At 42.4% G+C, this 19,922-nt stretch overlaps 1 protein-coding gene across 1 annotated transcript in view; it reads left to right on the top strand.

Moving 5' to 3' along the window:
• Positions 1-19,922, top strand: part of LOC120524086 (interleukin-18 receptor 1-like) — a 138,015-nt gene that overhangs the window by 88,268 nt on the left and 29,825 nt on the right. The window contains exons 8-10 of the mRNA XM_039745943.1: positions 3,730-3,884; positions 14,908-15,069; positions 19,209-19,373. Of these exons, the coding sequence (XP_039601877.1) occupies positions 3,730-3,884; positions 14,908-15,069; positions 19,209-19,373 (482 nt within the window). The remainder of the gene's footprint in view (positions 1-3,729; positions 3,885-14,907; positions 15,070-19,208; positions 19,374-19,922) is intronic.

Here is a 19,922-nt window from a genome sequence, read left to right as displayed (position 1 = left end):
AGCCTGGAGGGTTGCAAACTGGGATCCCGAGTTGTTTCTTCATGTAGTGGGTGCGGCAACGCGCTGTACCAGTGCATGCTCCCCAACTTGACTTGACTTAACTTATTCGACTGACATTATAAAATACCGGACATTATACGGTAAAATCAAGTCCCGACTTCTCCGTGGGAGAACGTAAACACGAGCAGATATGGTATAATACTTCTCTAATACATAGAGGTTACCAATTTTAGGAATACATTTTTCTATAATCCTCGCTCTCTAGCCACAGCTTCAGTGATCCAGGACGCCAGCTTCGTCCTTTGTGCTCGCCTCACTCTCTCCTCTCTCACTGTTTGGTCCTCGTGATTCCCCCTCTGGCAGTGCTCACATGCTTTAGGGCCAATTCGCACTCGCCCCTGTCATCAATTCCCACAAAGCATGGGGTTTCTCACTGTTCAGCCCAAGCCGACCACATTCACATTCACATTCACCTCCTTGAGGCATGGGTACCAAGCCCTCATAATACCAAGATCCCATATTTAAAAAGCCAACAATTGCCTGCTTGTCCAGGTCTGTAACTTTAAGCTCGACAGGTCAGGCGCCCTCTACCAGGCAGCCTGCCGCTGTGTAGTCCTTAGGCTTGGCTTTTACTGTGTGGGTTTCTCTGAACATGTGACTGCCTCTGTGGATGTGATTGGCTGTCAAATGTTTACTTTCTTCCGACAACGTGCTTTGTACAAAAAAAAAAAAACCTACCTGAACTTTAAATGCATGTCAAAATGAAGAGAAAAATAATGTCATTATGACTGGGAGTCCCAAAGCACACACACAGCGGGTATAGTAAAGAGCCCCCCCCCTCGAAATAGTCCCATTTTTTTTGCTTTACAGCCTTAAATGTAAACACACAAACTAATATTTTTTCCCACCTTTACTTACTCAATGCCATCTATAACATGCAAGTGAAAGATATCACAGCTACAGTTCAGAAAAATGATAAAAATTAAAAACAAGGCCTACTGAGATTAATAAAAGATCACCCCCCCAATGTCAATGTCATTTTGTTGACCCCCCCTTTTGCTTTAATGACAGCCTGGAGTCTGTTGATTCTTTTCTAATAGCTTTGCACATCGAGATTGAGCCCACTTGATATTTGCCCCCCACTCTTCTTTACAGTTCGGTCACATTGGATTGGTGAGTGTTGGTGGTCTGCTATCTTCAGATCTTTCCACAGATTTTCACTGTGATTTAGGTCTGTGCTCTGACTGGCCACACCAGGACATTCACTTTTTTTCTCCTTCAGCCACCATGCGGTCAGTTTTGTTGTGTGCTTCGGTTCGTCGTCGTGTTGAAAGGTGAACATTCTGCCCATCTTCAACTTTCTGGCAGACGGTAGCAGGTTTTCCTCCAGAATTTGATGGTATTTTTCCCCCTCCATTTTTCCTTCTACCCTAACGAGAGCACCCAGGCCCCCCACAACAGGATGCTGCCCCCTTCATGCTTTACTGTAGGTATGGTGTGTTGTGCATTGGTGTACCGTTTGGTGTTGAGGCCAGATAGTTTGATTTTGAGCTCATCTTCATCGTCATTTGGGCGGAGTGGTGGTTCTGAGGCTAAAGATCTGCGCTGGTATCCCGAAGGCTGCCAGTTCGAATCCCCGTCAGTGCCAAAAGAGATCCTATTCTGCTGGGCCCTTGAGACATCCCGAGGGTTCGTGAGATCCCCTCGAGGTTGCTGGATATCACGGCCGGCCTGTACACTGGGACTGGGAGTGCTGTGGAGATTGAAGACTGGACCTCTGTGTTTTTCCCAGTTGATTTTGGGGTTCATCAGCAGTCTGTTCTGCTCCTACACCTGTAATTGCTCAAGTGGCGCTGTACAATGGCTGACCCTGCGCTCTGACCCCAAGGCGTATGTGAAAACTAACAAATTCCTAATACTGTACAAGAAATTGTATAAGGCGAAATAAAGAACCAATAAAAATAAGACCTTTTTCCACTTGGCATCAGAATCTTCAAGGTGCATTCTGGCAAAGCTCAAACGAGCCTTCATGTGGCCTTTCTTGAGAAGTGCGACCCTCCCGAACAAGCCACCATTGTAGAGAGCTTGTTAAATTGTCAAATTGTTGTCACATGCTCACCATTAATGACCACTCTGTGCCATCAAATCCTGTAACTCCTTCAAAGTGGCCATTGGCCTCTCAGTGGCCAATCATACCGGTTTGCTTCTTGATCTTCTGTCCAGTTTGGAGGATCCATGGAGGGTCCTAGTTGTACCAAACACTTCTTTATGATGGACTTTACTGGGCTCCTTGGGATTGATGAAGCCTTTGAGATTTTTTTGTCTCCATCTCCTGCCTTCTGTCCGTCCACATCTCTATCCCTGAGATCTTCTGAAAGTGGCCTGCCACCCATAGTCAGTTGTTTGCTGTCAGTCACTCTACCAAACAAGGGAATGAATGGACCAGGAGCAGCTTCACTGATCACACTCCTTACAACTGAGCACCGCTGGAAAGAAGCCAGTAACCTCAATGGAAATGGTGGGCACTGACACCTGAGTGAGTTTTTTTTCCTTTATGAATCTCAGTAGGTCTTGTTTTTGATTATTTTATCATTTTTCCGAACTGTAGCTGTGATATCTTTCACTTCGATGTTTTAGGTTGCATTGAGTTAGCAAAGCTGGAAAAAATATTGGTTTGCGTGTTTTCATTTAAGGCTGTAAAGCAAAAAAATGGGAATATTTCAAAGGGGGGATTCTTTTCTGTACCCACTGTGTGTCTCCAAAGCACTTCCGAAAAGGATGCCTAGATGGGGAAATTCTGTCAAAAACCCCAGCCAGGCACAAAAAGGTCCTCATAGAATCTTTATAAAATAAAACATTTATTCTTTACAAAATGTGCTCTTCAATAACAATGAAGCTGCTTGGAGAACAAAAGGCAGCAGGATTTGCCCAAAATGGTAAGTCAATCCTATACAACCATCCTTACATTATCCAACCCGCTATATCCTAACTACAGGGTCACGGGGGGTCTGCTGGAGCCAAACTCTGCCAACACAGGGCGTAAGGCTAGGAAGCACACCCTGGGCAGGGCGCCAGCCCACCGCAGACACTATATTTTACTAAGCATTAAGATGTAAGAGTTAGGATTAGGATTAGCTAGGGACAATTAGGGAGTACCCGGAGGAAACCCACGGGGAGAGCATGCAAACTCCACGCAGGGAGGACCCGGGAAGCGAACCCAGATGGGTCTTCTAACTGCAAGGCAGCAGCTCTGCCACTGCGCCCCCTATATAACCAGAAAACTCAAAATGACATCCCAAAAATCATCAAATAAATCAGAATGAAATATCAAAAATCTGGAAAACCACTAAGCACATTAAGTGCACAAAAGCGCAAGATCTCACCAACCCTAAGCGCATTTGGAATGACAGACCCGCGAGTGATTTGACATCTGACCCCACGTCTTGGGGCATCACCCACAAAACACAAATACTTAGATACAAAAACACAAATCATAAAAAATACGACAAGTCAAAAACAAAACGGAATATTAACACGTACATGTAAATCAAAATGAAGCCACAAAGACACAAAATAAAAAGAGAAGCCCTGACTGAAGCAGGATAATTGTTGGGTGCCTCAGAAAAATAACAAATTATTTTAAACCAAGTAATACAGTAACTGTCCAGTGTTTGGTTGATCTGTGAAGTTTAATTGTTTTTTTCTTCCCCCCCAACGCTCTTATTTCAGACAACGAGAAAAACATCGTCACAACTATCATATTAAAGTAAAATTGAATTTGACAAAAGTTGTAAAAGAAGACATTGGAAAAACGTACATTTGTTACCTGGAATCGAGTAACAATAAAGGAAACAAAAATGTCTCAGTTATTCTGGTGGAAAAAAGTAAGTTGACATTTTTGCTTATGTTTGTGAGTCTCGTTATGTTTGTGTTCTTGCTAATTTAAGTAATTCACATTACAACACCACCAGCCTGGTGACGCAGAGGTTCGCTTTTCTTACAATTCCAGCACTTGTTTTTTGGTTGAGTCCCACCCTCGTTATTGACTGTGTGGCGTCTCCTCGTGTCTGTGCCGACTTTTAAATGGCTATCCTACCACCCACATCCCCAACTATAGGGTGGTCCAGATCTAATTATGCAATTTTCATTACACTATAACTTATTAAGTTTATTACATAGAAAATCACCCGGAAAATCCCGGACCATCGAGAAGTGTGCGAACTGATGACATGAAGAATCGTCTTTGCGCCGAACTGGAATCGTCCCCACATAAATCAAAATCATCCAGACGATCTGGATCTGCATAACTAGATCTGGACCACCCTGGTTTGGTGAGTTAAGTGGACCCTCCTATGAACTACCAGCCTGTCCAGGAATGACTCCTGCCTCCTATTCAGTGTAATCGATGAACCTCCGACATCATTCGAACAGAATTTCTTTTGTTTAAGAATCGTGTTTTCTGTCCATTTGGTGTGAATTCTCTTTAAGATGTTGACTACTAAATAGCAGTTAACTCATAATACGTGATCTAAAGATGGACACCCACAAGTTACTTGGCTTGTTTATTCATGGCAGGGTGACCCTAATCCCCCCCTTTATGCGCTTTATTATGATGACTACGACAGCATTACCCAAATCCCGTACTCTTACTACACCGTCAGCGTTGACTGCTATTGCAGTTCAGCACTTTGTTTTCCTTTCTTTGAACCTCAGAGTATCCAAGTAGGCAGGAGAGAACGTAACATATTCATTTACGTATTGCAGGTGTGACCACTAGGGGACGTTGCAGCACGCCTAACCCCAGACACAACCTCACACACACCAGTCCCAATATGAATAAAAGGTTACTTTGTACAAAGACATCAAACGTGACATAAACCAAATCCTTCTTCCTCTGTCTTCTCCTCCACACTACCCAGACGAGTTTTGTCAGCCCTCCATTCTCAACTCCAGCTCATCTGGGTGAGGTTCAGTGGTCTCTTTTATCTGGGACCCTGGAGGACTTCTGGTGCCAGGGCATAGCCAAATAATACAATACAATACAATACAGTTTATTTTTGTATAGCCCAAAATCACACAGGAAGTGCCACAATGGGCTTTGACAGCCCCCCGGCCTTGACTCTCTGAGAGTCATACTGGAGAGGCACTTCCATGTCAATCAGAAGTCTCAGAAAGTAGGAATTATGAATCTGATTAGCTCCCCCTGGTGGCCCCACCTAGGAATCCTACAGGTCCCAGCATGCCCTGCGGGTGTCCATGTGTCATGTGTCCACCTAGCATACTGGGGAAGAAAATATTCAGCAGGGCTCATCTCCCCCAGTTGTTCCATTGTACTGACCCCACGGTGGGGTAAGCGTCCCTGTTCAATCCCGGGTCAGTTTGTCAGTTACGCGTGTAACATGACAAAAATACCAGGGTGCAATGAGGCCTGGTAAGATAATACAGCCTGGTCATAAGCTACCAGGTGGCTCTCTGTCTTATTATGTCGGCCTCATTTATCCAATTTTAGTGGTCCTTGATGCTCCCCTTGCAGAGCAGAAGTGTCAAAGTTTGAGCTCAGGCAGATTCGGCCCCAAGCTGTTATGAATTGTGCAATTTGAGAATTTCTTTTTCTCTCTGGAAATATTTTTAAAACAATATATTGTATGAGAATTTGGGTTGCTCTTCTCTAAACACCTTCTTTGTGGGTTCTTCTCAATTGTGTGTTTCCTGACTGTGATGATTCTGTTCTGCGTATCGTATCGTATTGTATTGACCCCCTACTTCTGACACCCACTGCACGCCCAACCTACCTGGAAAGGGGTCTCTCTTTGAAATGCCTTTCCCAAGGTTTCTTCCATTTTTCCCTACAAGGTGTTTCTGGGAGTTTTTTCCTTGTCTTCTCAGAGAGTCAAGGTTGGGGGGCTGTCAAGAGGCAGGGCCTGTTAAAGCCCATTGTGGCACTTCCTGTGCGATTTTGGGCCATACAAAAATAAATTGTATTGTATTGTATGATTAACTATTGATGATGTTGTGACACTATTTTATTTTACAATTGGGAGCCGGTAGTTTATTATTCCAATCACCAGCACACAACAACATTTATATACAGTCATATGAAAAAGTTTGGGAACCCCTCTTAATTCCTTGGATTTTTTTTCTCATTGGCTGAGCTTTCAAAGTAGCAACTTCCTTTTAATATCTGACATGCCGTATGGAGACAGTAGGATTTCAGCAGTGACATCAAGTTTATTGGATTAACAGAAAATATGAAATATGAGTCATAACAAAATTAGAGAGGCACCCCAACAGTGATATGACATCAATACTTAGTTGAGCCTCCTTTTGCTCCTTTGAGCGTCCAGATGCTGTCCTCCTATAGCCTGTGATGAGTGTCTGGACTCTGATGTTGGTATTTCTGACCATTCTTCATACAAAATCTCTCCAGTTCAGTTCAATTTGATGGACAGCCTGCTTCAAATCATCCCATAGATTGTCGATGATATTCAAGTCAGGTGACTGTGATGGCCATTCCAGAACATTGTACTTCTCCCTCTGCATGAATGCCTTTGTAGATTTCCAACTGTGTTTTGGCTCATTGTCTTGTTGGAATATCCAACCCCTGTGTTAGTAACTTCAACTTTGTGACTGATCCTTGAACATTATCCTGAAGAATTTGTTGATATTGGGTTGAATTCATCCGACCCTGACCAAATAACTCCATTGGTGTCTCATCAGTCCAAAGCACTTTGTTCCCAAATGAATCCAACTTGTCTAAATGAGCATTTGATACAACAAGCGACTCGGTTTGTGACGTGAGTGCAGAAAGGGCTTCTCTCTCATCACCCTGCCATACAGATGTCCTGAATTGTAGAGCGATGTACAGATACACCATCTGCAGCGAGATGTTCTTTCAGGTCTTTGGAGGTGATCTGTGGTTGTCTGTCACCATTCTCACAATCCTGCCTCTTCATATGCCGCTCTTGTATTTTTCTTGGCCTGCCAGACCTGTTGGTTTAACAGCAACTGTGCCTGTGGCCTTCCATTTCCTGATTCCATTCCTTACAGTTGAAACTGACAGTTTAAACCTCTGAGATGGCTTTTTGTAGCCTTCCCCTAAACCAGGAGACTCAACAATCTTTGTTTTCAGATCTTCTGAGAGTTGCTTTGAGGATCCCATGCTGTCTGTCACTCTTCAGAGGAGAGTCAAAGGGAAGGAAGCACAACTTGCAATTGACCACCTTAAATACCTTTGACTGGACTGGACATGACTGGACACTCCTGTCTATGAAGTTCAAGGCTTGACAAGCTCATCAAGTAATCAGCATTGTTGCAGTGACAGGCATTCAAATCAGCACAATGACAAGGGGACCCACATTTGTGCACAGCCATTTTTTCACATTTGATTTCATTTCATAACTAAATACTGCATCACTAAAAATCTTTTTTCAGAAAACACCGCAGGACTCCTAGGAAATGAAAGACATACCACTGATATCTTTATTGTTGAAAGGAGAGTCGATTATTATGCAGGCTGAGAGGGGGTCCCAAACTGTTTCATATGAGTGTATCTATTTCCTGTTTTGAGCTAGTTTCACAAATGTCACTTGGGATAAGAGGCACTCCAGTGCAGTGGATTGTCAGCAGTTCTGAAGACGGTCACTTTTAGCGGTGATCAGGACATTAACATGACACGAGGCAAATCAATACAGCTCCATGAAGAAATGTTTTAAACATGCTAACAGAATCCTGCATCTGCTGATAGTTTTGAAAGTGTATAAAGCCTGTGGGAATTTTCATGGGGCTGGGAGTTTGTCACTACATCGTCCCTTCACGGAGTCTGCATGCCTGCCCACTGTAGCCGAAGGTCTATGTTATATAAGTTTTTGGCCATTTTGCTATCAATATGGATACTTTTGTAAATAAAGTGAAAACTTCAATGTGGATGGAGATCATTTATATTTAAAAAGACTTTTTTAAATTAAGGGTTTTTTAAATGGCTATTAGTCTCTTGACCCCCATTTATTTTTATTGACCAAGGACGCATTCTCATTGACTCCGACAGTGACGTCACTAGGGTTGTGGTAACCAAGGTCAGATTACGACCCCTCTGGCCCCTGGGTGACTTAATGAATACAACTCTTTAGATAGTTGATCATGTTTTAAACAATGCGGTGTGCAGACATCCAGCCATCACCCGGCCATTCACCCGCTGGTATTAACGGCGCATTGAGACTCGATCGTTTCATCGAGTGTAGGAGGCGCACCCCCCTTTATGATTTCAGCCAGCAGACATTCAAACGTTTCAATGCATGTGGAGCTGCAAATCTGTTTGGAATTTAGTCCATCATGCTTGTGTCACCCCCTCTAGTGGTGTCACTTGGTGCTGTCCACATGGGGTGGCGCCACTGACTTCCTAACATGTTTGATTATATAAAATCCATTTGAAGTCTTTTCTTAGGCTTGATAATTGTCATTTCTGTAAACGTGATAAGATAAGATATTATTTGAGCCCATACTTTAACTAGAATCCTCACCTTAGTGAAGCGTTGATGTTTATTACACTGTGTGGCAGATGGCTGGGGGGGGCGACCTGGCCGGGATGCCTTGGAGGACCAGACGAGGGCGTACGCCCACCTCAGACCACGTGGTGGCAACCACCCTGGTTGTTATGGGGACCACGGGTACAGAGTTTTGAAACCTTGGTAGCCCTGGACCACAGCACTGCCACCACACCCGGAAGTGTTGGGGGGGGAAGACGTGCAGGGACAACCGGAGAGCTTCCGGGGATACAGCCGGAACTTCCGCCACACTGGGGCGTGTCGGCGAGGGGGATGCCGGAGCACATCTGGGGTGCTTATAAAAGGGGCCGTCTCCCTCCATGGGATGGCTGGAGTCGGGAGTGAGGAAGACAAGGTCTGGGAGTAGGCGATGAGGTGGCGTGAAGAGATGAAGAGAAGTGAAAGCATTTGTGTTGTGGCCAGGACTTTGGGGGTTTTGAGGTGCACTTTAACTGTAAATGTGTATAATAAACGTGTGTTGGGTGACGTCAACGTGTCCGCCTGTCTGTGTCCGGGCCGGTCTCCACAACTGTGAGGTTGATGGCCTCAACCATCACTTAGTCATCTTGGTTTTCTATAAAGACTCCAAATTCTTATATCTGTTAGCACACGCTTTGACACAATTCCTTGTTGAAATCGCTAGTTCAGATTCATAGCTGAGGCCACATTCAGTCACGTAGGCGTAACAGAGGGTCTTAACACTTATTGGAACAGGATTCATTTTACATTAAAATGTGGAATAAAGCAGTCCTGACCAGAGAGCGTCGGCAATTTTACAGTCTGCGTGATCACGTCTCAGCAAAGATTACGGAGCCTTATCCCTTTTATAAACGGTCTGTAAAAAATACACCAAAGGTTAAAGTATCTAAAGTAGTTAAAGCAGAAATCAACGTGTCTGAAAAATTCCGGTGTTTGAGAGATTCGGGTGGGACTAAAATAACCGAGTCCCTCTGTCAATAATTACTTCAACTACTGCCTGAGGTGGAAAAAAACAAAATTGCTGGGACTCCTTTTTGTGAATAATATACACAGTTTATATAGAAAAGCAGGTAGGGTCCCCTTTGGAGGTGCAAATGGATGTGCTGTTGTTGTAAACATTCATTAAACTACGGGAAATCAGGAAGTGCTGGTATGTAGTACTGGGGGATTCTGGCCCACTTCAGGCACTGACTTTCTCCCACTTCCTGGAGTAAAAAGGAATCCCATCCGAATAGGGCTGAAGTATTTCCAGAAGAATGACTACATTTTGTAAAACACTATTTAAAGCATCCGAACAAAACACACGACACGACTTAGCCAGGGCCTCTTCATACACCCCATGCCCCATAATCCACATGTCAAATCATGCAATCGTATGCTCAAAATGTGCAAAATGCAGGCCATTATTTATTTATTTGTTTGTTTGTTTGTTAATTTGTCTAGTGATTGTTAAATACAGGATTGAGCTTTTTAACTGAAGCCCTGCCTCTTCTGCTCATTCATTGGTCCGGAGTCTTGTCTTCAGTTCTAAAGCTCAATCCCACCTGAATGTGTTTTCTGACTATTTGAAAATATTTTAGCAAAAAAAATACTTGACGTTTGTATGTTGTGAGGATACCACTGGATGAACTGATGCAGATTTTTCTCATCGATGTTTTTGATTGTTTGTTGTTATCCAGCGTTGTTCACCACAGACACTTCTTCTATCAGAAATGTCATTATCTCTATTTTTCACAAAAACATGACATTTGAATTTTTTCTAACCTATCATTGCAAACCTCATGGAGTGAGTATTATTTAGGGGTGGAGTTTTCCTTTAAATAAATAAATAAGAAAGCAAGTGGTGAACAACATTCTGCTGGACATTACATTTCGCTTGACGGGACACCAGTAGAGGGCCGTAAAGAGGAGCTGGTGGCCAATGAATAGCATATTGGACTAAAATAATGTCTTTACCATCTGTGAGTGGAATATATGGAATGCCCTAGGGCAGTGTTTCCCAAACTCGGTCCTGGGGACCCCCTGTGGCTGCAGGTTTTTGTTCCAACCAGATTCCTAATCAGTGACAACACCTGATAACACTGATCTCATTTAATTTAATGAATTAGCTGGGATTATTTTTCTTTTATTCTACATTCAGAAAAGCACAGCAGCATTATTTTTACATTTATAAGACATTTAGAAATATTTCTGCTTTTGCTATAGATTTAAATGCTTAACTCTCTTTTGTTGATTTCATTATATTTTGCCCTTTCTTTGTGCAGTTTTTCCCCTTCGTTGTATCTTATTGATCACAATTAAAAATGAGCAGAACAGACACCCAGGCAAACAACACTGAACAATCAAAGGCTGCAACTACTTTAGCATCAGACCCACTAATTAGTAAATAATGGATTAATTAAACAATTAGAACACCTTGAAAAGTAGAATGAAAATCAAGATGAAAATAATTTAAAAAAAAAAAGAATATATTATTCCCATATAACTGCTTGGTACATTTTAATATTTTTTTTTTAGCAAACTTAGTTTCCTAATTTCTATATTGTTCCCTAAACACAGAACTTGGGAAATAACACATCACTTAATTAGCCCAGGAGTTCAATTAATAACAGAAGCTGGTTGGAACAAAAACCTGCAGCCACAGGGGGTCCCCAGGACTGAGTTTGGGAAACACTGCCCTAGAAGATGGACTAGGTGTCTGAATGTTTTTTATATAACGAGTATGCAGTCTGGATGCACCACAGTGCAAATCCTGCTGACTACACCAATTGTTCTGTTGTGGGTTGACACACACTGCATACGTCTTCTCAGTTTTTTAGATTTCACTATGATAAGTGCAGGCAACAAGCCACAAACCTGATTGTTTGAAGAACCTCATCAGAATTGGCTGATGTTAAGAGTGGTGACCAGCAGGGGGCAATGCTGGGGCCGCTGCTATTTGTAAGATATTTAAATGATTTAGATAGGAATATAAGTAACAAGCTGGTTTAGTTTGCAGATACCAAGATAAGTGGATTAGCAGATAATTTGAAATCTGTTATATCATCACAGAAGGACTTGGATAGCATACAGGCTTGGGCAGATTTGTGGCAGATGAAATTTAATGTCAGTAAATTTATAGAATTGCACTTAAGCAGTAAAAATGTGAGGTTTGAATACACAATGGGCGGTCGGAAAATCGAGAGTCCACCTTATGAGAAGGATTTAGGAGTCAAAGTGGACTCTAAGCTATCAACTTCCAGACAATGTTCAAAAGCCATGAAGAAGGCTCACAGGATGTCAGGTTATATAGCGCCTTGACGTGTGAAGTACAAGTCACAGGAGGTTCTGCTCAGCTTTATAATGCACTAGTGAGGCCTCATCTGGAGTCCTGTGTGCAGTTTGGGTCTCCATAAAGACATAACAGCTCTAGAGAAGGTCCAGAGAAGAGCGACTAGGCTGATTCCAGGGCTACAGGTTATGAGTTATGAGGAAATATTAAAAGAGCTGAGCCTTTACAGGAGATGAAGAGGAGATCTGACTGAAGTGTTTAAAATCATGAAGGGAATTAGTGCAGTGGATCGAGACAGTGACTTTAAAATGAGTTCATCAAGAACATGGGGACGCAGTTGAAAACTTGTTAAAGGGTAAATTTTGCACAAACATTAGGAAGTTTTTCTTTACACAAAGAACGATAGACACTTGGAATTAGCGACCAAGTAGTGTGGTGGACAGGAGGACTTTGGGGACTTTCAAAACTTGACTTGATGTTTTTTAGAAGAAATAAGTGGATAGGACTGGCGAGCTTTGTTGGGCTGATTGCCCCGTTCTCGTCCAGGGTGTTCTCATGTTCTAATGTTCTAACCTGCAACCTTTAGATTCTAACATCCCTTTAAATCAGTTTCTTTGTTAGTAAAGGGAGCTTCTTCCTGGGTAAAACATTCTCATAATCTTGTTGAATTCCAGAGAATGACCTTTGTACTGAAGAGTCTACATTTTAAACTTAAAGTAAAGCTTTGTTAATGTAAAACCATTTCTCTGTTGCAGCTTCGCCCCATCCATAGTGCCAATCCTGCCGACTACACCAATTGTTCTGTCGTGGTTTTACACACACTGCACAAGTCTTCACAGTTTTCACATTTACACTATTTGCTACTCTCACCAACCAGCCATGTACCTGCAACGTCTGGATTCTAACATCCCTTTAAATCAACCTCTTTCTTAGTAAAGGGCGCTTCTTTCGTTATTATAGTCCATTACGGTAAAAGCAATTCTGATAATCTTGCTGAATTCCAGCATATAACCTTTGTACTGAAGAGTCCACATTTTAAACTTAAAGTAAAACTTTTTAATGTAAAACATTGCTCTGTTGCACATCCTCCTCCAACACAGTGCAAATCCTGCTGACTACACCAATTGTTCTGTTGTGGGTTGACACACACTGCATACGTCTTCTCAGTTTTCAGATTTCACTATGATAAGTGCAGGCAACAAGTCACAAACCTGATTGTATGAAGAACCTCATCAGAATTGGCTGATGTTAAGAGTGGTGACCAGCAGGGGGCAATGCTGGGGCCGCTGCTATTTGTAAGATATTTAAATGATTTAGATAGGAATATAAGTAACAAGCTGGTTTAGTTTGCAGATGATACCAAGATAAGTGGATTAGCAGATAATTTGAAATCTGTTATATCATCACAGAAGGACTTGGATAGCATACAGGCTTGGGCAGATTTGTGGCAGATGAAATTTAATGTCAGTAAATTTATAGAATTACACTTAAGCAGTAAAAATGTGAGGTTTGAATACACAATGGGCGGTCGGAAAATCGAGAGTCCACATTATGAGAAGGATTTAGGAGTCAAAGTGGACTCTAAGCTATCAACTTCCAGACAATGTTCAAAAGCCATGAAGAAGGCTCACAGAATGTCAGGTTATATAGCGCCTTGACGTGTGAAGTACAAGTCACAGGAGGTTCTGCTCAGCTTTATAATGCACTAGTGAGGCCTCATCTGAAGTCCTGTGTGCAGTTTGGGTCTCCATAAAGACATAACAGCTCTAGAGAAGGTCCAGAGAAGAGCGACTAGGCTGATTCCAGGGCTACAGGTTATAAGTTATGATGAAAGATTAAAAGAGCTCAGCCTTTACAGGAGATGAAGAGGAGATCTGACTGAAGTGTTTAAAATCATGAAGGGAATTAGTGTAGTGGATCGAGACAGTGACTTTAAAATGAGTTCATCAAGAACATGGGGACGCAGTTGAAAACTTCTGAAGGGTAAATTTTGCACAAACATTAGGAAGTTTTTCTTTACAGAAAGAACGATAGACACTTGGAATAAGTGACCAAGTAGTGTGGTGGGCAGGAGGACTTTGGGGACTTTCAAAACTTGACTTGATGTTTTTTAGAAGAAATAAGTGGATAGGACTGGCGAGCTTTGTTGGGCTGATTGGCCCGTTCTCGTCCAGAGTGTTCTCATGTTCTAATGTTCTAACCTGCACCCTTTAGATTCTAACATCCCTTTAAATCAGTTTCTTTGTCAGTAAAGGGAGCTTCTTCCTGGGTTAAACATTCTCATAATCTTGTTGAATTCCAGAGAATGACCTTTGTACTGAAGAGTCTACATTTTAAACTTAAAGTAAAGCTTTGTTAATGTAAAACCATTTCTCTGTTGCAGCTTCGCCCCATCCATAGTGCCAATCCTGCTGACTACACCAATTGTTCTGTCGTGGTTTTACACACACTGCACAAGTCTTCACAGTTTTCACATTTACACTATTTGCTACTCTCACCAACCAGCCATGTACCTGCAACGTCTGGATTCTAACATCCCTTTAAATCAACCTCTTTCTTAGTAAAGGGCGCTTCTTTCGTTATTATAGTCCATTACGGTAAAAGCAATTCTGATAATCTTGCTGAATTCCAGCATATAACCTTTGTACTGAAGAGTCCACATTTTAAACTTAAAGTAAAACTTTTTAATGTAAAACATTGCTCTGTTGCACCTCCTCCTCCAACACAGTGCAAATCTTGCCGACTACACCAATTGTTCTGTTGTGGGTTCACATTCATGGTCGGCCATGAATCTGAAACCACTGGATTCAAACAGCCCTGGGAGTTTAAATCCATGTCAGATTTTTGAACTAAATATAGTAAGCACCTCTGTTATGTCTCCACGCACACGGATGGGGGCAGTAAGTGCGGCAGTGGGCTTCGTGGTGACGTCTTGACCTTCTTGTCCGGCCTCCTCTCTGCACTGACACCACAAGCCTGTTTTCCATATTCGTCCATAAAGTTTGTTTAAATCCTCATGGAGTTCACCGGTGCTGGTATTGAACTCTAAACTGTTTATATGTTCCTTATATCAACTCTGAACAATTGCTCTCATATTATTTTCTTTTTTTTTTACAGTTAATTCTACAGATATTACCCAGAACTTGTTCATAATGGGCGTTAGTTTGGCCGCCATTTTTATTACATTGCCAGTCACTCTCATCATCATTTGTGTTGTGCTCAGAGTTGAGATTGTGCTCATTTACAGAAAAGTCACTGGCAAGGATGAAACAGTCGGAGGTAAGGCATTTCATTTGTAAAAATATCGTAAATATCTCTGACTGTCAGTATGTGCTTAAATCTTCTTAATGTGCCTGACTCATTCATTCATTTTTTGACTAAACATCATCTGATCCCCATTTCCACTAATTTCATAAACTATTTGGACCCCCTCACTTTCTGAACACTTTATCGTGCTATAAATGTTATTGAGAAATGAAGCAAAATTACACCTTTAGTAATCGCTAACATGGCACAATGCCCTCGTGCTATAAGATACAGTCCTATGAAAAAGTTTGGGAACCCCTCTTAATTCTTTGGATTTGTTTTGATCATTGGCTGAGCTTTCAAAGTAGCAACTTCCTTTTAATATCTAACATGCCTTATGGACACAGTAGGATTTCAGCAGTGACATGAAGTTTATTGGATTAACAGAAAATATGCAATATGCATTATAACAAAATTACACAGGTGTATAAATGTGGGCACCCAACAGAGATATGACATCAATACTCAGCTGAGCCTCCTTTTGCTCCTTTGAGCCTCCAGACGCTGTCCTCCTATAGCCTGTGATGAGTGTCTGGACTCTGGATGGAGGTATTTCTGGCCATTCTTCATACCAAATCTCTCCAGTTCAGTTCAACTTGATGGACAGCCTGCTTCAAATCATCCCATAGATCAGCATTTCTCAAACTTTACGTATTTGCAACCCGAATTTTCATAACAGTTTTAATCGCGTCCCCCTAACGTTTTTTTTAATACCAATTTGTTCTTTTTTAATTAAAGATATATCATAGATGCATATTTTATTATCCCTACTTAACTTTTATCGACATTTATCTAACTCTATATTTATTTTTCTAGTATCAGAATGTAGATTAAGTTAATTTGTTTTGCTTTCAATAGATGTATTTTTCATATTTTCGATTCTTGTTTTCTTTTTTTGACAACTTCGCACCCCCCTTTTTGTCACTTAGCACCACCCTAGGGGGGCCTGCCCCACAGTTTGAGAACCACTGCCATAGATTTTCAATGATATTCAAGTCAGGGGACTGTGACGGCCATTCCAGAACGTTGTACTTCTCCCTCTGCATGAATGCCTTTGTAGATTTCCAACTGTGTTTTGGGTCATCGTCTTGTTGGAATATCCAACCCCTGCTTAAGTAACTTCAACTTTGTGACTGATGCTTGAACATTATCCTGAAGAATTTGTTGATATTGGGTTGAATTCATCCGACCCTCGACTTTAACAAGGGCCCCAGTCCCTGAACTGGCCACACAGCCCTACAGCATGATGGGACCTCCACCAAATGTGACAGGAGGTAGCAGGTGTTTTTCTTGTTCTTCTTCCGCCATGCAAAGTGCTTTTTGTTCTGACCAAATAACTCCATTAGTGTCTCGTCAGTCCAAAGCACTTTGTTCCCAAATGAATCTGACTTGTCTAAATGAACATTTGATACAACAAGCGACTCTGTTTGTGACGTGAGTGCAGAAAGGGCTTCTTTCTCATCACCCTGCCATACAGATGTGCTGAATTGTTGAACGATGTACAGGTACACCATCTGCAGCGAGATGTTCTTGAGGTCTTTGGAGGTGATCTGTGGTTGTCTGTCACCATTCTCACAATCCTCTCATATGTCACTCCTGTATTTTTCTTGGCCTGCCAGACCTGCTGAGTTGGTTTAACATCAACTGTGCCTGTGGCCTTCCATTTCCTGATTCCATTCCTTACACTTGAAACTGACAGTTTAAACCTCTGAGGTAGCTTTTTGTAGCCTTCCCCTAAACCAGGAGACTCAACAATCTTTGTTTTCAGATCTTCTGAGTGTTGCTTTGAGGATCCCATGCTGTCTGTCACTCTTCAGAGGAGAGTCAAAGGGAAGGAAGCACAACTTGTAATTGACCACCTTAAATACCTTTGACCACTCATGATTGGACACTCCTGTCTATGAAGTTCAAGGCTTGACGAGCTCATCCAACCAAGTAATCAGCATTGAGGGGTGACAGGCATTCAAATCAGCACAATGACAAGGGGACACACATTTGTGCACAGCCAGTTTTTCACATTTGATTTAATTTCATAACTAAATACTGCGTCACTAAAAATCTTTGTTCAGAAAACACCGCAGTACTCCTAGGAAATGAAGGACATACCACTGATATCTTTATTGTTGAAAGGAGAGTCGATTATTATGCAGGCTGAGAGGGGGTCCCAAACTTTTTCATATGACTGTATAATATTAAATTCACATTTTTGACATTTAATAACCCCTAATGATAAAGTGAACACATGTGACCAGAAAGGTGTTCAAATTTATTAACAAATCAAAACTGAAATCGCTAATTCCTAGACGTACTCAGACCCTTTGCTGTGGCCTACTAAGTCGTCCTCAGGTCCATCCTGTTTGCTTTAACACATCGACTGCCAGACTATTTATTAGCAGGACATCGCCATGTAGGTCTATGCAGATATGATAAATAATGAACTCTATCTAAACTCGAAAAGAAATGTATTAGAAAGCAACAGTTTTATCATGAGCAGTAACTCTGTCAAACATGCAAAGAAATGGCTCATTACTTTATTTTGACCAGTAACACGACTGAAAGTCTCCATTTGAATGAGAGTCTTCGAAGGATGGCACCGCGTTCAGAGGCACACGTGTCGTAAATGAACCGCGTCTCTTTGCGCTGCCCACCCTTGTTGCACACAACGCATTTGGTAGTTGCTGATGATTTGTACTCACAGGGTGGCAGATTGTCCAAATACTGTGTACTGCAGGGGTGTCCAGTTCTGATCCTGGAGGGCCACAGTGGCTTCAGGCTCTCACACTAACCATTTTCTTAATTAGTGATCGGTTTCTGCCGCTAATGATCTTCTACTAATTAACTTGCTATTTAATACGCAGACCCCTTAATTGTTTCAGTTTTCCATAATGTCAGAAAAACAACCAAGAAACATTTGGGGCAGCCACCCGTATAATATGCCCTGGCTGAAACAGGTTAAAGTTTCAGGAGTTGTTCACAATACTGAGTCCAAAACAGAACTGCATATGAGGAGGTAAGATGGAGGCTTTAAAGGCCGGTAGAGGAAGTGACATCATTGATGGTCCTGGAAACCGGAAGTGATGTCTTTTGGATTGGCGTAAGTGATGTCATCATAAGCACCAGGACCGGAAGTGACTTCTTCAAAGGCGCCGCGACCAGAAGTGATGTCATTACAAGTGCCGGGGCCAGAAAGTGACGTCATCAGAGGTGCCAGAACCCGGTGGGATTTCCCGAGAATGGTCTGCAAGGAACTGAGAGAGACAGTCGGCGCACCTCGCCACCCGCTGGTCTGGTGTAGAATTACAATTACTCAAGCCCTTTAGTTGCCTCCTACTCACACGTGTGTGACAATAATTACCAGTCAAACAATAATGAGGGGTGGCAAGGTGGCACAGTGGGTAGCGCTGCTGCCTCGTAGTTAGGAGATCTGTGTTCACTTTCTGGGTCCACCCTGCGTGTAGTTTGCATGTTCTCCCCGTGTCTGCGTGGGTTTCCTCCTGCAGTCCAAAGACATAGAGGTGCCTTGCCGATCCTAAATTGTCCCTGGTGTGTGTGTGTCCTGCGGTGGGCTGGCGCCTTGCCCGGGGTTTGTTTCCTGATATTGTGCCCTGTGTTGACAGGGATTGGCTCCAGCAGACCCCCGTGACCCTGTAGTTAGGATATAGCGGGCTGGATAATGGATGGATGGATGGATCAGGGGTTTCCAACTCTGGTCCTGGAGTGCTGCAGTGGCTGCAGGTTTAGGTGGTGGGGGCACAAAATAAAATGGAAAAAGAACAGCAGAGAAAGTAGGGGTTAGTACGGATTGCAGAGATATCATAAAAATAATAATTTAATGCATATACAGGATATCAGGGTTACACTAACATGATGCTTTGAGAAAGCCATGTTAAAGGACTGAGTTTTTAGCAGTTTGTTAAAGAGCTCCACCGTATCAGCCTGGCAAATTTCTTATCGGTCAGCTATTCCAGATTTGAGGTGCATAACAGCAGAAGGTCGCATCGCCACTTCTTTAACGTTTAGCTCTTGGAATTCTAATCAGATCCTCACTTTTTCAATCATCCTATTATTCCTCTTGTTTTATTCATCTATCTTCTTATTTATTTCTATTTCAGATGGAAAGGACTATGACGCCTATGTCACCTGGTGTAAATCAAGTACTACGCCATCATACCATGCAGAAGAAGAGAAGTTCATACTGGAGACGATGCCTTCTGTACTGGAGAAACATTTTAATTACCGACTCTGTATTTATGAACGTGATGTTCTCCCTGGGGGTGGTAAGTCATTCTTTTATTATACTGGGGGGGCTCCGCTCCCACCCCCGTGTTTGGTTTACCTGATATATAATTTAAAGAGATTGTTATTTTCATAGGAATTGTTACATGTGCATTATTTTCACTTTTACTTGAAAAACTTTTGTAAAAACAATACTTGTCCTTTATTTCCGGCCCCGGACGTGGTTACATCTCTTTCTCACAGGACGAATAACGCTACTTGTGTTGTGGCGGATGAACACACCCTAAGGAGATGCCGTCGGATCATCTGCTGTTGAGCTGCCTGTTCTTCTTGTCGCATGTCGTCGTTTTAAGAGCTGGGAGCACATGATGCGTGTCTGCCAAAAGCAATCCAACAACTGCTAGGTTAGATGTCAGTGGACTTGTTTTAAATGATGGCTCACTGCCTTGTCTCGCGTGACGTTGTAAAAACAATACTTGTCCTTTATTTCCGGCCCAAGGCGTGGTTACATCTCTTTCTCGCAGGACGGATAACGCTGCTCGCGTTGTGAAGGGTGGGCAGCGTCGATCAGTTTAAAGCCTGTACAGCCG

This window comes from Polypterus senegalus, chromosome 2, assembly GCF_016835505.1.
Source record: "Polypterus senegalus isolate Bchr_013 chromosome 2, ASM1683550v1, whole genome shotgun sequence".
Lineage (NCBI taxonomy): Eukaryota > Metazoa > Chordata > Cladistia > Polypteriformes > Polypteridae > Polypterus > Polypterus senegalus.
The sequence above is the reverse complement of the archived record's forward strand: the minus strand, read 5'-3'. Positions and strand labels throughout refer to the sequence as shown.